Here is an 18,368-nt window from a genome sequence, read left to right as displayed (position 1 = left end):
ATGCAAAATAAAACTGAATTTATCAACTCTCTTTATTAGATAATTGCAATGTTTGTGAGTCAAAATGATACATGACTAAAGAGGAGAGAGCAATTATAAAATGCTACTGAAGTCTCGAGTCCTGCTCACCATGATGCATATCAATTATGCAAGACCATGGCTCTTCATCATCCACATGCGCGCGGTCCATCATTCCGGTGCTAGTTACAACGAGACATTATTTTCTCACGTGCAGGGCACGTGCCTCCGAGTAGAGACGGCACTAGCCGGCAGAACCCCTGATCTCCGGCTCTACCCCTTGGTCCCTTCCCACGGGCGAGTGCTGGAGGGGTGGGAGACTCTTTTGAAATCTTTAATGCAACGGCTACTTCTTTCAGATAAAACCGCACGCTTGCCGAGAAATGCCTCCCCTGTCCCTTTATACCCCTCTCTCTCTCTCTCTCTCTCTCTCTCTCTCTCTCTAACCCCTCTCTCTCTCTCTCTCTCTCTCTCTCTCTCGTGTTCGTCTTCATAATTAAAGGACAATTCCCGTAACCCCCACCATTATAGCTCTTATCTGTTCCTCTTTTCCTCCTCCTCCTCTCTCTCTCTCTCTCTCTCTCCCCCTTTGTTCTACATTGCTCATCTCTACCTCTGGCCTCCCCTGCAAGCAAGAAGAGTCCGTGGTGAGGGAGACAAATGTCTTTGCGGATTTGGGCTCTCTCTGCATCGCTTTGCTTCGTTCTTCTGGTCTCTTCCGCTTCGGCCTTGACTCCTGATGGTACCAAAATATTTCAATCTTGGGCAAAGATCTTTCCTTTTGCCTCCTCTATTCACTGTTGTTAATCCATTGCCTTCTGGGAAACTTAGGAGAAGCACTGCTGGAGCTAAAGGCGGCGTTCAATGACACGAAGCGGATCCTGCGGAGCTGGCGGCGGGCTGACCCAAACCCCTGTGGCTGGACCGGCATCACCTGCCATTTCCCCGACCTTAGAGTTCGGTCCATGTCTGTAATCCTAGCTCTTTCTTCTCTTCCTCTACTCTCCTTTTCTCTTCGTCTCTTATATCAACTCTACTCCGCCGCAGAAATCTACCTTACATGCAGCTCGGAGGCATCATCTCGCCAAGCATCGGCAAGCTCCAGAGGCTGCAGAGACTGTAAGACTTTAAGCCTTTCCAATTTTTCCCTCCGTCTCCCGAGCATGCCTGGATGGTTGAAGGAAGAGATGGTTAAAATACTTAAAGGTCTCATCTTTCTTGTGAAAATGAGCTAAAGGCCTCATCTTTCTACTGGTTTTGTTAACGAGACTTTGCAGAGCTCTTCATCAGAATAGCTTGCATGGACCTATTCCGGCTGAGATCAGAAACTGCACCGAGCTAAGAGCACTGTATTTTTTTTCTATCTCTTTCCTATTTTTGTAGTATTTATTTGCGCTTAGTATTTCTCATTTGATTGTTTGCAAAAACTGTATTCCCCTGTTTGTGAAGGTATCTGAGAGCTAATTACCTACAAGGCAGTATTCCTCCGGAGATTGGAGAGCTTACTCATCTTTCCATCATGTATGTTCTCTAACTTCTGGGCCCTTTTTTTTGTTCTGCTTTAATATCTTTTCTCTTAATTTCTGTTGATTGGATGTTAAATGCAGGGATTTGTCGAGCAATCTACTGAGGGGAACAATACCTCCCTCAATCGGTCGTCTCACCCATTTGCGTTTTCTGTAAGTTTAGAAAACGATCTCATTTAATCTTATTCTATGTTAGCCGATCTAGAATAATACTATATGTGCTAGCTTTGCATTTTGATTGTGGAATCTTGTGGTTCCTTCTGTTGCAGAAACTTATCCACCAACTTCTTTTCTGGCGAAATTCCAGATGTTGGAATACTAGGCACTTTCAGGAATACCTCGTAAGTTGCATCCCTGCTCTCCCACTTGCCTAGCAACATAGATGATGAGTGCCTTTTTATGCATTCATATAAGATTGATCATCATTTTCAATAGGTCATAAAGTAATTTCGATATGCGAGGGATTGGATGTATGTTAGTCCTTAATACCTCCTTGGAGTTGTTATAATGGTGCAAAGTTGATGCAGGTTCGTTGGAAATTTAGAGCTATGTGGCTTGCCAATCCAGAAACTATGTCGTGGTTCAATGGGCTTTCCTGCAGTGCTTCCGCACCCGGATTCTTTTGCTTCACCAGGCAAGTTTTGATTTGGAGTTTATTAACAGTTGAGAATGACGATAGAGAACGGTTCTAACTTTATTATGAGTAGAGAAGGATGAAGTACCTTGTTATTTAATATACTGATTGCAGTTTCCGATCTTTCTTGGAGTTAAATCATCAGGGATCCCACAGATTGCTCCAAAACGAACGACACATTTTCTTAATGGGATTATAATAGGTGCTATGTCTACAATGGCCCTGGCATTAGTTGCAGTCCTTGGTTTCCTTTGGATCTGTTTACTGTCAAGAAAGGGAAAGGTAGGAGGCAAATACTCAAAAGTGGATAAACAACTTGTTCAAGATATTGGTAAGCTATATAATCTCCTCTGTCCCTTCTTCCCTCAGTCTCCTACGAGCTCCCTAAGTTATTTGATATTCTTTCAAAGTAGGTACCAAGCTTATCACTTTCCATGGAAACCTTCCATATTCATCCGGGGAGATCATAAAAAAGCTGGAGCTACTCGATGAAGAGGATATTGTTGGATCAGGTGGATTTGGTACTGTCTACAAGATGGTGATGGATGATAATAATGTATTTGCTGTCAAGAGGATTGATCGGAACCGTGATGGATCTGATCAGATTTTTGAGAGGGAACTCGAGATTCTGGGCAGCATCAAACACATCAACCTTGCTAATCTGCGAGGCTATTGCAGGCTCCCTTCAGCCAAACTCCTCATATATGATTATTTGGCTTTGGGCAGCTTAGACCACTATCTGCATGGTAGGTTCCATGACTGAAGCATTAGTTTTATTTTTCAGAACAATTACCTGTTTTTAGTTATTTTTAGTGTAAAAGTAATACTAATAGACAACCTGAGATTACTATACATGCATCAGTAACTATATACATTTTCCATTGGTGATCAAAACCTTCATAATATTTATATCACTTCCACCTATCCTCTATTACCTATGTCTGCATGAAAATCAGCAGTCAACCATATAGAGAGCTTGGCGAAATTTATTCCCTTCTATTACTAACTTGTGCTTTACATTTCTATACATTCAGAACATGGGCAAGATGAACAGCCCTTGAACTGGAATGCACGGATGAAAATTGCCCTTGGCTCCGCCAGAGGGCTGGAATATTTGCACCATGATTGCTCTCCTGGGATAGTGCATAGAGACATAAAATCCAGCAATATTCTACTAGATAGAAGCCTGGAGCCTCATGTGTCAGATTTTGGTCTTTCCAAGCTTCTTGTAGACGATGATGCACACATTACGACGGTTGTGGCTGGTACTTTTGGCTATCTGGCACCAGGTTTGTTAACAACTTTCATAAATTTATCTACCTGCACCATTACTCTGTCTCACATATCAAATTTTGCCGGTGATGTCAAGTTCTCAAAACAATCTACTTAGTACATCCAAATTATTATTGAACCTATGGACATTAAAAAAAAAAAAGCTCCTATCTCACTGATCAGTTCGTAGGTTCATCTAGTGATTGTGGACATTCATATTACATTATGTGCAACAGAATACCTGCAAAATGGACATGCAACGGAGAAATCAGATGTCTATAGCTTTGGCGTGCTCTTGTTAGAGTTAGTCACTGGAAGGAGGCCTATAGATCCATCCTTCGTCAGAAGGGGCCTGAATATTGTTGGCTGGGTGAGTAATCCCTACATTTCTCATATATTTTTTTTCCATTGTATTTCTTTCTTTCTTCCATCTTTTAATGTTCCAAGTGTTGCAGCTGAACACGTTATCAGGAGAGCATCGGTTGGAAGAAATTGTTGACGAGAGGTGTGGTAATGTGGATGCCGAAGCAGTCGAAGCAATTCTCGATATAGCTGCAATGTGCACCGAGGCAAATCCAGATGATCGACCTTCTATGAACAGGGTATTAAAAATGCTGGAGGAGGAGATTATGTCGCCCTGCCTGAGTGATTTCTACGAGCCTCACTTGGACATTTAAGCCGGTGGAGCGGGGTTCTGTAGATATACACCGCTTGTGAATTAAGGCCATTTCCTTCCCATCCCACCTAGGGGGAGTTTTGTACTTCGGGGATGTGTTTCTTCTTCCCAGAACTGTGGTTGTTAAGCAGGGTATATTGTTTTGGGTGCATGCATAGATGACAAACATTGCAGTTGTCTTCCTGTCTGCGTTGATTGCAGACTATTTCAGTTTATCAAGCTTGGCCTGATGAAAAAGAATGGTTTTTTGGTAACAAGAAATCAGAAGTGCTTGTCATGCGACCTTCAATATCAGATACCACTAGCATTCTCAACAAAACACAAATACCAGTAGGAAGTGCTATGCTGAGTTCAACTAGAATTCCTGGAAAGGGCGTATAGGCCTTTAAGGCTGAGGTATAATGTGACGTGGAACTGTTTTACATCATAAGCCTAGGTCCTTAAAACTATTCTAGATCTTGCTTTGCCAAGGTGCACTTTATAGTAGTTTCGAGCATCATCTTTGCTTTGTTGTGAGTAGTAAGAGGACTCACCTTTGCACTTTTCATCACCAGCATTTTATTCCTTTCTTCAGAAGCATTGATTCTAATTTAGTGGTGGCTTTATTATGTTGGCCCTGGGTCACCTTGTTACAGCACAGCCACTTCATTTCTGAAGCATGATTAAGATGGGGTACCCTAGTCTGGGACGAACTCAACCATGGAAACAAACCAAAACAAGAGAGGACCGCAGTATCCATCACCGAACTTCATCCAAAATGGCTAGTCGGAAGTTATTATTTGAGTTCGTTGATCCTATATAAGTACCCAAAATCTATCCAGCAAATAACCGATGTGGGACTAAATAAACGTCCGCACGGATCCTCACATATACTCTCTCTTTAAGCCTTGGCGTCCTCGTCAAGATAAAAGTCAAATCCATTCAAATCTAATCACAAATACCACGATCGGCTCATGATCAGCCCCCATGGATTCATGCTGCAGTGTTTCCTAATCCACATAGGTTATGAGCTGGGTTCGCTCTGATACTATTTGTAACAATTCAGGACCTTATCCAAAATGACTAGCCAAAAGGTATTATTTGGATTCATTGATGTTGTATAAGTATCCAAGATCTATCCAGCAAATAACCAATGTGGAACTAAAAATATATTTGTACGAGTTCTCACAAAAATGACGAGCCAATGACCAACCCCACCATCCAAGGCCTTGGATGCCTGGAAATTGGGTCCGAGCTTGTTTCTCCGTGCCTTGTGCAAAGCCAAGATGGTACAACCCACATCCCAATAAATAGTTTTTATAGCTAGAGCATAGGGAAGGCCCACTTCGTCACACCAAGCTTGTGAGTCTCGGTTGGACGGGCCCTGCCCATTTAAACGTTTTAAGGCAGTACGGAGGCTAAAAAAGGACAAGCCCCACCACACTCTTGTAGCCACGCCTGCGACTCTCATGTGCCCAGATCACTGGCAGACTGGTAACGGACACATTGCAATGTGCCAAGATTCCGCTGGATCGTAGCCACAGTTTCAGCTAATGAACCAAATGATCAACTTGAATAAGACGGGGCAAACTCTTATGCAGCGAAAATTCAGGCGTGGAGCTTTGGGGCTCATCATGGACACTGTTTTCGAGCTTCCCTAGAATGCAAAGCCTGAAATAGATAAGAGTTAAATGAAGAGCAGGCTGCCCATGCACTTTTCGTAAAACTATTTTTGCACAAAATCAGGCTTTATGGTGGTCTCTAAATTGAACTAATCCCACCAAATAGCCCCTCAAGGGTGCCAAAGATATTGAAAGCTCCAGCACTGTTCAAAAAATTTTGAGTGTTTGTGCAATAACCTAGGACCTCACGCAAAATGGTTAGTCGAAAGATATTATTTAAATTACTTGATCCTATATAATTACTTAAGATATGCATAGTGAATAACCGATGTGGGACTAAACACACGCCTGCACGAGTCTCCTAATCCACATAGGTTATGGGTCGAATCCATACTATTTGTAATAATTCAAAACATCATCTAAAATGACTAACCGGAAGATATTATTTGAGTTCCTTGATCCTGTATAAGTACCCAAGATTCTGTATAAGTACCAAGATCTATCCAGCGAATAACCGATGTGGGACTAAACACACGCCTGCACAAATTCTTACAATTTGATTGCAGCAAAGAGCATGAGAATGGTGATTGAATGAAGCTTGAATGTTCCTATGGTTGATCCTGATGCATCATTCATGGATGAGTTGAAAACTTTGAGGTGCATCACTGCAGGTGCGAAAGCACCGCCGCATGATGTATTGATGGCTAGAACTGCGCTGGATGCGCTAAAGACAGTAGTGGAATCTTTGAGGCCAAGACTTGGACTTTTAAGAAAAATAATGACATGATTGCAATCATAATATTAATTCCAATATATCAAAAGGATTAGCTATAAAAAGTGCAGTATTCCACACATTAAATTCTTATACAAAAGTTGGTCGAACAAAGCATGTCTGCTAACTTCCCAAAGTATCACCCAGCCCTGCCCATGACACTGAAACTACAGACAAGAAAACTACAGTGACAATAATTTCATGGCAACAGGCGAGAAGGCCCATTAGATGCCTCTCTCCAAGCAGCTAGTAGGGTAAATGCCAAACATAAGGGGTTTCTCTAAAACATCCAACCAGGCATAGCATATCTACTAATTACTACAAGACGGATGCTGCAGTTGCAAATTCCTGGCGCCAATGCTTCAAGTAATTTTCCTCCGAAAGCTAACAGGCTTGCACCCTGTTAACTTCTCTTGATTCATACACAATACATCGGAATCCCATGAACTGATTCCATTCACTATCAAAAACTATCAAAAAAGATCATCATCGGCAGATCTGATCCAGAGTTGGTGCTTGTGTAGTTGTGCCTGCAACATGCTTCTTATTACTTCGACCATGCCTACATGGGTATTTCTGCTCGAAGAAGCTTCGACTGGGGAAAAACCCTAACTCCTATTCTACATTCTGGCAGAGGATCTCTTGCCCAAACAACTAGAACCTGCTTTTTGCCCCATAGACAGAGACCAAGGAAAAGATGAACCACTTCAACATGGGCTCAACTTCTAATAGGATTCATGTGCTTCAACTTTCATGACTAAGCTTCAAATCTTGCGTTTTGGTTAGAACCGATATGAAAAAGTTTAAAAGTTTGGGGAGTTTCAACAGTTTTGTGATTCTAGTCAGACTAAGATTGGTTAGATGTGTTAAATTTAATGAATATTTAGGTAATTCAGTTATAATTGCACCTCTGACAAGCTTTAACTTGGATTCTGTAAGTCCAACAAGAACAGGATGCACTTCATCCTTTCTTAAGAAATGCAGCCGAAGAGGTACATTTTTGACCAGTATTTTATATTGCTGATTAAACTTGCACAAAGTAAGAAAGATCTTGTATGTATCTCATCAAATCTTCATAGTTAGAAACAAGTCTTCAGAAATTAGAAAAAAATAATTTTCCAAAAATTGAAAAACTTGGATGTCTTACATTTCAAAGCCATACACAAGCAAGATCCTGTTACGTTTCATTATTTGCCCAGACTTAGGTAGCAAAGTATCTAGGAAGCTCAAGAAGACAACTTTACAATGCCATCTTGTATTTGAGAAAAGTAGAAACAGGGAATGTTCTAAGATCTAAATTTATATTTTAGTTCTTCAGATGAAAATATTGAATCTGCAAAGTTGATAATTTAAAGTTCATTCCTCATAGGCGCATGCTTTCATAAATAAGTCGATTGTTGTGTGTTAGACGGCTGCGAGGGAAACTGTTGCTGCTAGGAAGCAGCAGATGATCTTAAGAGTGCTTAAGCAATGCCTAACCTGTATGATGCAAGGGCTGCTGTGCCTATTGGCATGTGCATCTCACCGGGGTGTCATCATCATCCACAAAATTTTAACCAGGTTGTCACCTATTGTGTGTGGATGCACAGGTGTGCATCTACATGTAAGCATATATGTAATTCAATTATTTGTTTCATTGTGTCCTCATATATAACACAATCTAGTTTTCCTTTGAAGTCCAATCTAATATATCCCACTCCACATGAGCATCCCAAAAGTTTTCATCCAAAACCTCAAACCCAAGCTGTATTCTCCAGGAAGTTGGAAGATAAGCATTTTGCTCAACAAATTCTTCACCTTCTTTTTTGAGTACAAAACCAGGATATTTATCAGGAGTACCTATCGCTTTAGCCTGGGCTATGGAATAATACAAGTTGCTATAAACTTCTAAGTATGGCTCAGGGCTGCAATCATCCATCAAAGCATAGCATTAAGTTCATTAATTAAAATTGTGTATCAAACTGATTAAATACTTGCAGAAATGGAGTCAGATGTTAGACAAACCTGGCAACTGATTTTTTACTGATAATTTCTTGAATGTTTCAGGGTCTCTTCCATTGCTGAACAAATTCAAGACAGACTCCCGACTTCCATTGGATTCATATTTCCAGAGCTTATTCTGACATAACTCAGGACCATCTAAGAGGTTATCAATCGCATTGTCAGCTTATTGTCAGGTGGCTGCAGGAAGTGTTTGCATATAGCCCTCAGCGCCCTTCGGAGTTTAACCAATCCAGCTCTATGAGACAGATGAAAGAATTTGAGGCCAAAAACACAAAAGATATAATATTAATTCATATGCGTCTGATGTCATATATATATATAAGAGTTAACAAAGGAACACAGGAATTCAGCTACTCACTGATAGAGCTCTTGCATATGGTAAAATATATTGAAATACATCAGCACATTGCTCATTGGTTTGGTAATCTCCAGGACTAGCATTTTTATGTATGGCTAGGTCATCTTCGCTGGATGAATCTGGATTTATTTGGAGACCATATAAGCAGAAAAAGCTCTGGCCCAAAGCATTATCAATACCCAACTCCATTTACTCTATTTCTACAACCACACAAGACTACCAACATCAGCAAGAGTTTTGTTTTTGCGTTGCCCTCTAGATGAATCAGACTTACCATCTGTAGCATTCTTCCCAGTTTCTTGTTCCTCCTCAACCTTATCTTGTTCTTCATGACCACAGAGATGATAAGGAATCATGTCTTCTGGGGCATTCTTGTATGGAGATGCAATTTCTTCCTTACTGTTTGTACCTAAAAAAAATGCAGAATTCAGCTTTGACTCAGTCAGAGATGGTTTTCAATGTTACCATGAGAATCCAACTTATCCCTTTTGCCTGATTTCCAAATAAAACTTACCATTCAGCAAGTTCAGTTTTACATCTAAGGCCAATAGATGCTTTATTGCAAACTTGAGAAATGTCCCATCCTCCCCTTCACCATCCTTACCAGCACAGCAGACCCCATACTCCGCAAGCAAGTCATGGACTGCCACAATTAGGTCAACCTGTGATGTTACATACATCGCAAATTGATACAAATAAAATGCAAAAATGAGAAAAAACTCAAACAATAAGCTATTTATGCCACAAAGAATAGATATTACTGGAATTTTGACATAAACTGTAGGGTCGCTGTGTTGAAGTTTGCAGAAAGCAGTGGCTGCATCTACAAGGCACAAATATTCAAGCTGAACTGTTTGAGCCGAAGTTCCTGAACTGGATGATTTTTGGCCGAGGATCATACCTACTGCACTACACATAACTGTCAGAGGCAGAGAATGAATATCGATAGTTATACAAACAAGAGAACTAAAGCCATCCTGCAAGTATGGAAACACATCGAACAGATCTTCAACTTAAGATGTTATGCATTCATGAAATAAACTTTGCAAGTTAATCATTTTCCTTAAAAAGGACATCCTATACATGTTCTGCTGAGAGGGCTTCTCTTTTCCTTTTTCTTTTTTTACACATCTGTGTTTCTGTGCGTGCGTGAGAGAGAGAGAGAGTGAGTGGGTGAGTGTGTGTGTGTGTGTGTGAGAGAGAGAGAGTTAAATGGAAGAGAAACCACCTAAGACTTATTAAGTAAATTCAAATTTGAGGACATTGTTAATGGAGGTAGGAAGCCAAACAATAAGGACTATTGGATTAAAACCTTAAGAACCAGTTTAAGGTGAAAAAAGACACTCCCACTGACGAGATACAAATTGCAAAAGATTTGCAGATATAAAAATCAAGCAGCAATTCGTGGGCCCAGTATACACAGAACTCTTGAAGACTTGATTGAACCTTTAGCCTTAATGTGGGATGATAGTAGGTCTCCTAATGATCAACTTAGAGGACAGAAGGAAACGTAGAATAGCAAATTATTGCCCTCAAAACAGATCCTCCAAGGCCAGCATTTCAAAAAGATCTCTGTAAGCAAGATTTGTCTTTCAGGCAAGTTGGGCTTCCTGGCAGGGTATGCAGCATCATAAGTTAAAAGCTTTGTTGTGAAGCAGCAGCCAGATGAGATATTGTATTTCGAACCCTTATATTTAGTAGATAGAAAAGTTTATTTTCCCGCGATTATGAAGTCATAAAGACACATAACTGTAAAAACTAAAGAGGCACGATAAACTCATCACCAACTTCTATACTCAGAGCAACAATATTAGTTAGTCTGAAATCTTCTACCTAGGGTGCTGCTCACCCACTTTAGAATCTTTGGCATCTCACCCTAGCATCCATTTCATTAGTGCTTCCTTACTTAAAAGATTTTCTTTTGAGTAGTCTGGTTCCTTGATCCTGTACCCACTCCCAATTCATGTAACCAAGCTCATAGTAACAAGAATGCACAACCTCTACTTGTAAAGTCGGAGTATAGAAGGCAGAGGAAGATATAAATGGAGAAGATCAGGAAAGACTGTCAATCCTTCAATCCTGATATCTTTAGGATACTGGAATAAAACTAAATGATTTCCAATAACTTTAAACTTTTGGCACTGTAACACTAACAACCTCTAAATCTCTTAATCTTCTCCATTATCTCTGAAGGCCCTTCTTCGACCTGTGTGAGAGATGTCACACAATATGTTAGCAGCAAAACACAAATAAGCCCTACACCAAGCTAAAGAGATGTCATAGGTCACTAGACTCCTCCAAATTCCACTACCGAAGTGATCATGATTTTGTTAAACCATAACATGATTGAATCCATTTGCTCCTTTCTAAGTAAAGGGCATATTATCACATTGGTTAAATTACTGTCCCACCAATGGCTGCTTTCTGATATTTCACTTTGACAAGAGCCTCGTGGAACTGGTCACCCTGTTCATCCAGATTTTAGATCCATTAATCTAAAGGTGTTCTATTTCAAATTTTTATCAATCTAAAAATAGAGAAGGGAAGCCCTCTAGTATCTTTCGGTATGCAAAAACTTTGCCCAATTATCGGTTAAAGTTATTGTTGCTACAAGTATTAAGATTATGCATGGTGGCTTGAATGTAAAATAGAAAAGATATCATCAAACTCAAGTTAAGAGTAATCTATAATTAAATGTTTACAATCATAAATGCCATACTTTGATAAAATGCATATAATTCATAAGCTTAAATTTCATTTTCCATATGATGCAGACTAATAAACACAAAGAGGCTAACATATATTCAAGCTAAAAACTAAACCAAAAAATAACTTACATAAATATCATTTTGATCAATAAAGTTCTTCACTTGAGTTGCACTTCGAGATATATCCTCAAGTTCTTTGACCACCATATGTATCCAGTGCCTGCTTATGGGTTCTGATATATCCAAATCAGATGCATCACTAGTTTTTGGCAATAAACTTTGGTCCTTTTGTGATGCAGGAGGACCTACCATACCAGCTGCAACAGTTAAGACCTGCAGTTTACGCCAGTAACAGTCCAGATATGCCTGGATATCCATATATTCTGCCTTTTCACATGATGACACTAGGATATTAATGTTGGTAGTTCAATGCGACTCTTTCACTTTCTTTAATGCCACTGGATACTATGTCAAGCTAGACATCTTTAGTAGAAAGAAGAAGTGGAACAAGCACCTTTATAAACTCTGTGTACGTTCCTTCATCATTTCATCTGTGAACTTCCAAGTAATGAATCAAGTTTTAACAAGTTAATCTCATGAAGAACCCTACCAACGGTTAGCAAATTGACAAGCTCGCAATGAGGTAGAAAGATAAGATCCTTAGTCTCCGTCAATTTCTTGTTCTTTCTCAGAAGCGATAAGCAAATGGAGAACTCATTGTAAGCTTTTGCCTTAGAACCAGAAAAAAGGGACAGACGACCACTTAGCCAGAAGAAGCGAACCCAAAATGCACTGTTATTGGTTAAAATAGAATTTTGCTCAGAACTTTCTTCGCAGTCAGAGTCCCCAGTCATCATTATACTTGCAATTTGAGAAGAAACAGTTGGCGGCATATTTTCTTCCTCTGCTGTGCAGTGTACAAGCTCGGCCGTTCCATTAGGATCTTTTGTCTCTGTTGCGATATTAGGACCAGTGACATGGTTACCTAGATCAACCAAGTCATAGGGAGAATCCAAAGCTACCAACTCAATCACTTTGCAAAGATGATAAGATGCCTCCAAGAAAAACTCTGGCTGTTTTGATTTGTTAGCAGACCACGATCCTTGGTCATAGTATAGCTCAGCAAGAAATAAACTACAAAGTGGTGACCTATCCTGACCTGAGTGTCTAGTCAGTTTTTCTAATTCCAGAAGTTTGATGAAGCTTTCTTGAAAGGGAATACCTTTTTGGGCAACCTCTTCTAGTAATAAATGACCTATATGATAGGCACCATAATTTTTTGAAGCTTTAGATATAAATTGTAGAACATCATTATGCTCAAGAATTGGTGTGTATGTGGGAATGTTAGAAAGAGAACCATCACAGCTACTGGAACAATCGTGATTTTCAGTATTTTGCCTTTGGAGAATGTAAGGTTCTCGAAATCGAAAGTCAACTTCTGCCAGATCCTTGCCACCAGCTTCCAATTCTTCTTTCCCTGACTTGCAACTTCTAAGCCTTTCAAGACATGTACTCCGCCTTTCCTGAGGATGGGCTTTGTCTGTACAGATTTCTTTTCCCTTCACTTCACTTGATTTCTCAAATCCATGAGAACTTAGTGACGTGCAATCACCAAAAGAACAAATACCATGTGTTCCTCCTTCTGCAGAGTCCAGAATAATTTCTGAAGCTGTAGCTAAGTGCATGTCTATCTTGGTGCAGGTAAAACTTCCCATATTTTCAGAAATCCAAATTCCTGAGCTCCCCTTATCAGGGCTTGTATCGCCCGAAAAAACTTCTCCTTGCCTGTCAGTTAAGCTTTCACTTATTGCATCATCATGATTGTCTGCAATCCCTCGCTCAGAAATCTTCCCATCTTTTGGGAGGAAAATGCCAAGGATCCCATCCACAAGGGTTGACCATGTTGCTCCAGTCAACTGCAGCTCTATGTTATGATTGCTTCTTTTTGACAGGCTATTATTGTCTATCTCATCATCTGTTCGTTTTCTTCTGTCAGGAAACTTAAGCTTAACATGCTTCGGTTCCAGTTTATCTATACCATGAGGTGCAAATGGTACTCGTTCAGCATCCTCAATGGTGTTCTTGACATGCAAAGCACGAGAATGTGATGGCCAGTGCCTAATTAGTAGATTTGCCACAGAGAGGCATGCAACCTCATCCCCTATAGCAATAAGTACCTCCAAGAGTTTTTCCATGCAATTCCCTGCACAACAACAACAATAGTAGTTTAATTTTAGAATCTAGTATGAATATCAACAGCAAATTAGACAGGAACAATCTTATAACATACGACATGGACATCAATTGGGGCTTGTCCTAATCGTAACACCCCTCTGCTTAGCAGACAAAGGTTCTGGGTTCAGGTCCTGGATGCTGCATCCCCAAGCATTTGGGTGTAGGTAATTATAGCATCTCTCTCTCTCTCTCACCCCCCCCCCCCCCCCCCCCTCTTCCTTTTCCCCCACAAAAAAAAAGGGACTACAAGGACATGTAAGTAAGAAATGTACAGTTGTTAGGGCTGCATAAAAGCCCTTGCTCAAATGCCCATCTTGAGGTGCTTATTAAGCCCATTGTGCATGACAGTGTTCCCAACTGATTCCAAACAACCGAGTCATTTTTATCAATCTCTACAGCTTGAAGATAGCACTGTAGAGCACTCTCATAATGCATGGAGCCTTGTTGAAGGAAAACGGCGGCCAGATTCTTCAGCGACAAAAATCTGTTCAAACAATAGAAAGGAGAACAGTGTTTCTCCCAAGTTTATATACCAAAAAAAATAAATAAAAGAATGAATGAAAGAAAGAAAATAGAAGGTTGCAGGCAGCGAACCTCAGCTGTAAGAGATGGCGATCACTAGCATTATCATCGATCTAAAGAAAACAACAGAATCAATTATTGGCAGGAATGTAAGAATAAACCTAAAAATTGTTTGGCAGCTGAGTCTACCTGAGCATTTGATACAAGAGGATCCTTTAAAACAGCCTCTAAAAGTTCACGAGCTTTTGCATAATCTTTAGCTTGAAACATCAGAAGTCCCTCATGGTAAGTTTGAGAAAGATGAAACTCCTGGAAAAGATACTCAGAATTTGTCAAGCAAGAGTTCATACAAAGTAGTAGTTCCATCTGAGGAAAGTGTGCAATAACAGTATATCATGCCCTTGTAATAAAAGCAAGCTGACACAATAAGCATGTCCCTGCACTAGCAGTGAACATGATGCTTTGTGAAAAACATATGTAGGAATTCATAGACACAGCTGAGTGTGGTTCATGAGTACACTGGTAACCATTGGCCAGGTGGTGAGGATTAATAATTACATTTGAGCGCAAAATGGTGGAAATCTGGGGTGACATCAATGGGGATTTTTCAATCACTGTAGCTCCTATTCTAAAGGAGATGCAGCAGTAACAAAGGAAAGAATTCAGGCAACAAAGTGATACAACAGAACATGCACGCCGTTCTTTCACCATCCTCTCTCCTTTTCTTCCTTCCCCTATAATTTCATAGTGCATGGTGATTGTCATGAATTTTACATAGTACTAGAGCATTTTATCCTTACTTCTCTACAGAAGGTTTCCATCTTTTTCCCCCACTCAACCTGCATACATATTAATTTTCAACATATCCATACACGAATAACAATGAAGATGAATTCAAGTTTGTGAAGCTTGTTGATGTCCATTTGATTGCATGCCTGTTGGAGATCTTTATCCAAATCAAAGAAAGACTTATATGTAGAATCCTGGTCTTAAAGTTACTACAGGATGATGATGGCATGATTCTAACAAGTTTTAGATACTGTTTGCTCACTTTATTTTGCTTGCCGCTCTAGATCAGTTCCGTTGCATAGCTGTAGTGCAAGAGAACCATTTGTTGCATTCCTTCATTCAGATGCCAAACTTGCAGCACAAGATGATATAGGGAAGACCCATTCATCCTAAACAAGTTAATTGAGCAATTTCAGCATCAATCTATCAAACTGATCCAAGCTGGGCATTGGAAAAATATTTGTTCTAACCTAGGAGTGGAAGTTAGAGAGAGTTTCATGTTTAAACAGTCACTACAGACTGAAAGTAGGTCCATATGTAATGCAATACATTAATATCAGAAGAATTCCTGTAATTTTGGTTCTCATAGGTATCAAACAACATCCAGTCTCAAATAAACAAGGTTTTTAAGGTTATGCATTGATGCATCACAGTTTATACAACATCCATAGTTTGAGCTGTAAACGAGTTTAGATAATATTGCATGCTAATAAAAGTTCTTCATTACATCCATGTTTTATTTTAAGTAGTAAAAGAAAATTACATAAAAATAAAATTAAAAAGAATTTTTACAAAGACTTGAAATATGTACCCTCATTCATAATCAGATTCATCATTATCTAATATATCAAGAAAACCATTAACGGTACATAAGCTATCTCGAAACTTTTTAGTACTAATTATAGTATGCCATGGAAACCCTAGTCCACTCCAGTAAATGACAAATCTAGAAACCTTTAAATGTCTGTCTCATCTATTAATTTCCTCGCTCGTGGCTCAAAACGCCAACAAATCACCACCTTTTCAAAATTCTGCACACGGCTACACACAGGTTGCTTTCCCTAATAAGATTCTCCGATGGATTCTCCCCATCATAAAGATTAAAAAGAAAGAAAGAGAAGAAATGAATAAACCCTAAGCCAGGCGACATCCCAATATATCCGCAGAAAACACTATAAGAAAAGTGAATTCTTGAATTGAGCTACAAGGGCATCACGGCAACGATCAATTCATTTTCCCCCTCAAGATTCGATCTTCCAACACGGGAAATAAACAGAAAATTAAAAGAACAAGATAAAATCAAGAAACTGTAGCGCATAATTCCTAGCAAGTGGAAGAAAACAGAAAAATTTCGATGGCAGAGCACCAAATAAGACCAGAATTCAAACGAAGATGAAAGAGGAGGGAAAGGGGAGGGCCGTGCCTGGGCTTCTTTGGTGGGGGCGAGGACCTCCCACTGGCCGCTGGAATCGGTGTCGTTGATCGCTGCAATGGAGAACTGGAGAAGATGCCACCGAAGCCAATTAGACAAAGACGAGGAGGGAAAGGTCGGCGAGACAGGGGGGGAGCGAGAAGGGAAGGGAGTGGAGATGGCGCTCACCATGGCGAGAGGCGGTTTGGGCTGTTCGAACCTGGGACTCGTTGCAGCCCTCTCGGAGGTTATCCAACTTCAAATCCCGAACAGAAAAGCTGAAAGAGTCTCAAGCTCGGTAGGGCTAATGTTATGCCGGCACGCATATATACCCTACGTTCTCGAACGCACGCCAAATGTCTGTGGAATTGCATAGCTAAAAGGTTTGGTGATTTGTACGCTTAATACCGTTGGATTAATAAACAATTGTAGAGTTGCATCATCCATAATGATTGATAAATTTAACTAATCTAGAAGTTAGGAGTAAATTTGATCGCATAATTCTGTATTAAATCTGTAAAGAAAATTAGATTATACTAATTACACTTGTATAGTACATACACATGTAGATTGAAAATACTAATATCTTCGCCAGCTTTATTATTTTAGAGGATGACTCGGCTATAGTGATAGGTTGGATACAGGAGGTCCGAGTGGGACGGAGAAACCACCCTCTGATTCGAAATTTCTAGGCTATGGAGAGGGGCGGCAAAACCTTCCAAGCCCGACATGTGTTTAGGGAGACCAACGGGGCCGTAGATTGGGTGACTGCTTATGTGGCTAACTATTCGGACAATACTCTATAGATCTGAGAGACAGAGCTGTTTTGGGCACTCCGTGATGTTTTGTTTTCCGATTTTATTGTGTTGCCCAAGGTGACAACCCAAGAGGGGGGGTGAATTCGGTCTTTTAAAAACTTTTCAACTACTTCTAATCTTTTAGAGTTAATTAAGCTAAGTTGTATGGATACTTAGTGGAATTTAAACTTAGCAAGAGTATGATTCTAATCTAATCAACTATTAAGCAGCGGACTCAATAAAAGATTAGTCTAAGTTTGCCCAAGTATGCAATTCAATTGAATGAGACTTGATTAAGTAAATTGAATATGCTTGCAACTAAAGGATGCACGGAGAAGAGTTAAGGAAGCATAGTATCTAAGTAAGTAAGTGAGTGAGGAAGTCAGACAACAAAGAGCATCACAAACACAACAAAAGTATAGTGGTTCGGTGCATCCCAACACCTACATCCACTCCCCAAGACCTCTTGGAAATTTCACTATAATCCCTCAGATTACAGCCGGTTGTTTTACAAGCTCACAACCCAACTTGTTGTTTTGCGAGATCACAACGAACTCGGTCGGTTTTCACAGGCTCACCGACTAGAACCTACCGATTGTTTTCACGGGCTCACAATCCAACCCAGTTGGTTTTCCCAAAGGCTCACCAACCACAACCTTACAACGATTGTTTTCCGGGTTCACAATCAACCCAGTTGGTTTTCTCCCAAAGGCTCACCAACCACAACCTTACAACGTTGGTTTTCCCTTTGGCTCACCAACAAACCTTAACACCGTTGGTTTTTCCTTTGGCTCACCAACAAACCTTAACCCCTTGATTCAATCCCTTGATTGAATCAAGTTACAAGATATTAGACAAAGAATTTAAAGCAAATACAAGCTTCTTAACTAAGCAAATATAGCAAATATAAACAAATGGAGTAAAGAGAAACTCTCAAACGAATTTTGAAGATGAAGGAACTCGGCTTCTTCTTTACTTGACCCTCTTCTGATTTGGCACGAAGTAGAGGATCACCGAGGCAGCACACGGATGGAGAGGAAGCTTT

General features: G+C 40.1%; 1 protein-coding gene and 1 pseudogene across 3 annotated transcripts; one reads left to right on the top strand and one right to left on the bottom strand.

The window, feature by feature from the left end:
- The first annotated feature begins 568 nt into the window (after nt 1-568).
- Nucleotides 569-4,341, top strand: LOC103722252 (LRR receptor-like serine/threonine-protein kinase FEI 1). Of its 2 annotated transcripts, none has more exons than XM_008812728.4 (13): nt 569-760; nt 850-985; nt 1,066-1,137; nt 1,296-1,367; nt 1,468-1,539; nt 1,626-1,697; nt 1,814-1,885; nt 2,072-2,178; nt 2,324-2,509; nt 2,592-2,924; nt 3,213-3,467; nt 3,687-3,820; nt 3,906-4,341. In XM_008812728.4, the coding sequence occupies exons 1-13, from the start codon at nt 679-681 to the stop codon at nt 4,125-4,127; spliced, it is 1,815 nt and encodes a 604-aa protein (XP_008810950.4). In that variant the 5' UTR covers nt 569-678; the 3' UTR covers nt 4,128-4,341. The 2 variants fall into 2 exon arrangements, with proteins under 2 accessions (XP_008810950.4, XP_008810949.4); XM_008812727.4 differs by having other exon boundaries at nt 2,589-2,924.
- A 2,201-nt stretch (nt 4,342-6,542) lies between these two features.
- Nucleotides 6,543-16,877, bottom strand: LOC103722259 (calcineurin-binding protein 1-like; annotated as a pseudogene). The gene is made up of 11 exons (XR_015979985.2): nt 16,716-16,877; nt 16,539-16,613; nt 14,516-14,635; nt 14,399-14,439; nt 14,077-14,288; nt 11,699-13,772; nt 9,623-9,838; nt 9,376-9,523; nt 9,136-9,270; nt 8,862-8,980; nt 6,543-8,738 (listed from the first exon to the last, which is right to left on the bottom strand). The product of XR_015979985.2 is annotated as a calcineurin-binding protein 1-like (transcript).
- Between the last annotated feature and the right edge of the window lie 1,491 nt (nt 16,878-18,368).

Source organism: Phoenix dactylifera, chromosome 1 (genome assembly GCF_051530095.1).
Source record: "Phoenix dactylifera cultivar Ajwa chromosome 1, Ajwa_hap1_PhDact_Kaust_v1.1, whole genome shotgun sequence".
NCBI classification, from domain to species: Eukaryota; Viridiplantae; Streptophyta; class Magnoliopsida; order Arecales; family Arecaceae; genus Phoenix; species Phoenix dactylifera.
This window is presented reverse-complemented; position numbering and strand designations above follow the sequence as displayed.

Bases quoted from the DNA above. Each gene is read 5' to 3' on its own strand.
- LOC103722252 (XM_008812727.4), top strand. From the start codon at position 679: ATGTCTTTGCGGATTTGGGCTCTCTCTGCATCGCTTTGCTTCGTTCTT. The intron at 1,540-1,625 runs GTATGTTCTCTA...TGTTAAATGCAG, and splicing joins CTTACTCATCTTTCCATCAT to GGATTTGTCGAGCAATCTAC. The intron at 3,821-3,905 runs GTGAGTAATCCC...CAAGTGTTGCAG, and splicing joins GCCTGAATATTGTTGGCTGG to CTGAACACGTTATCAGGAGA.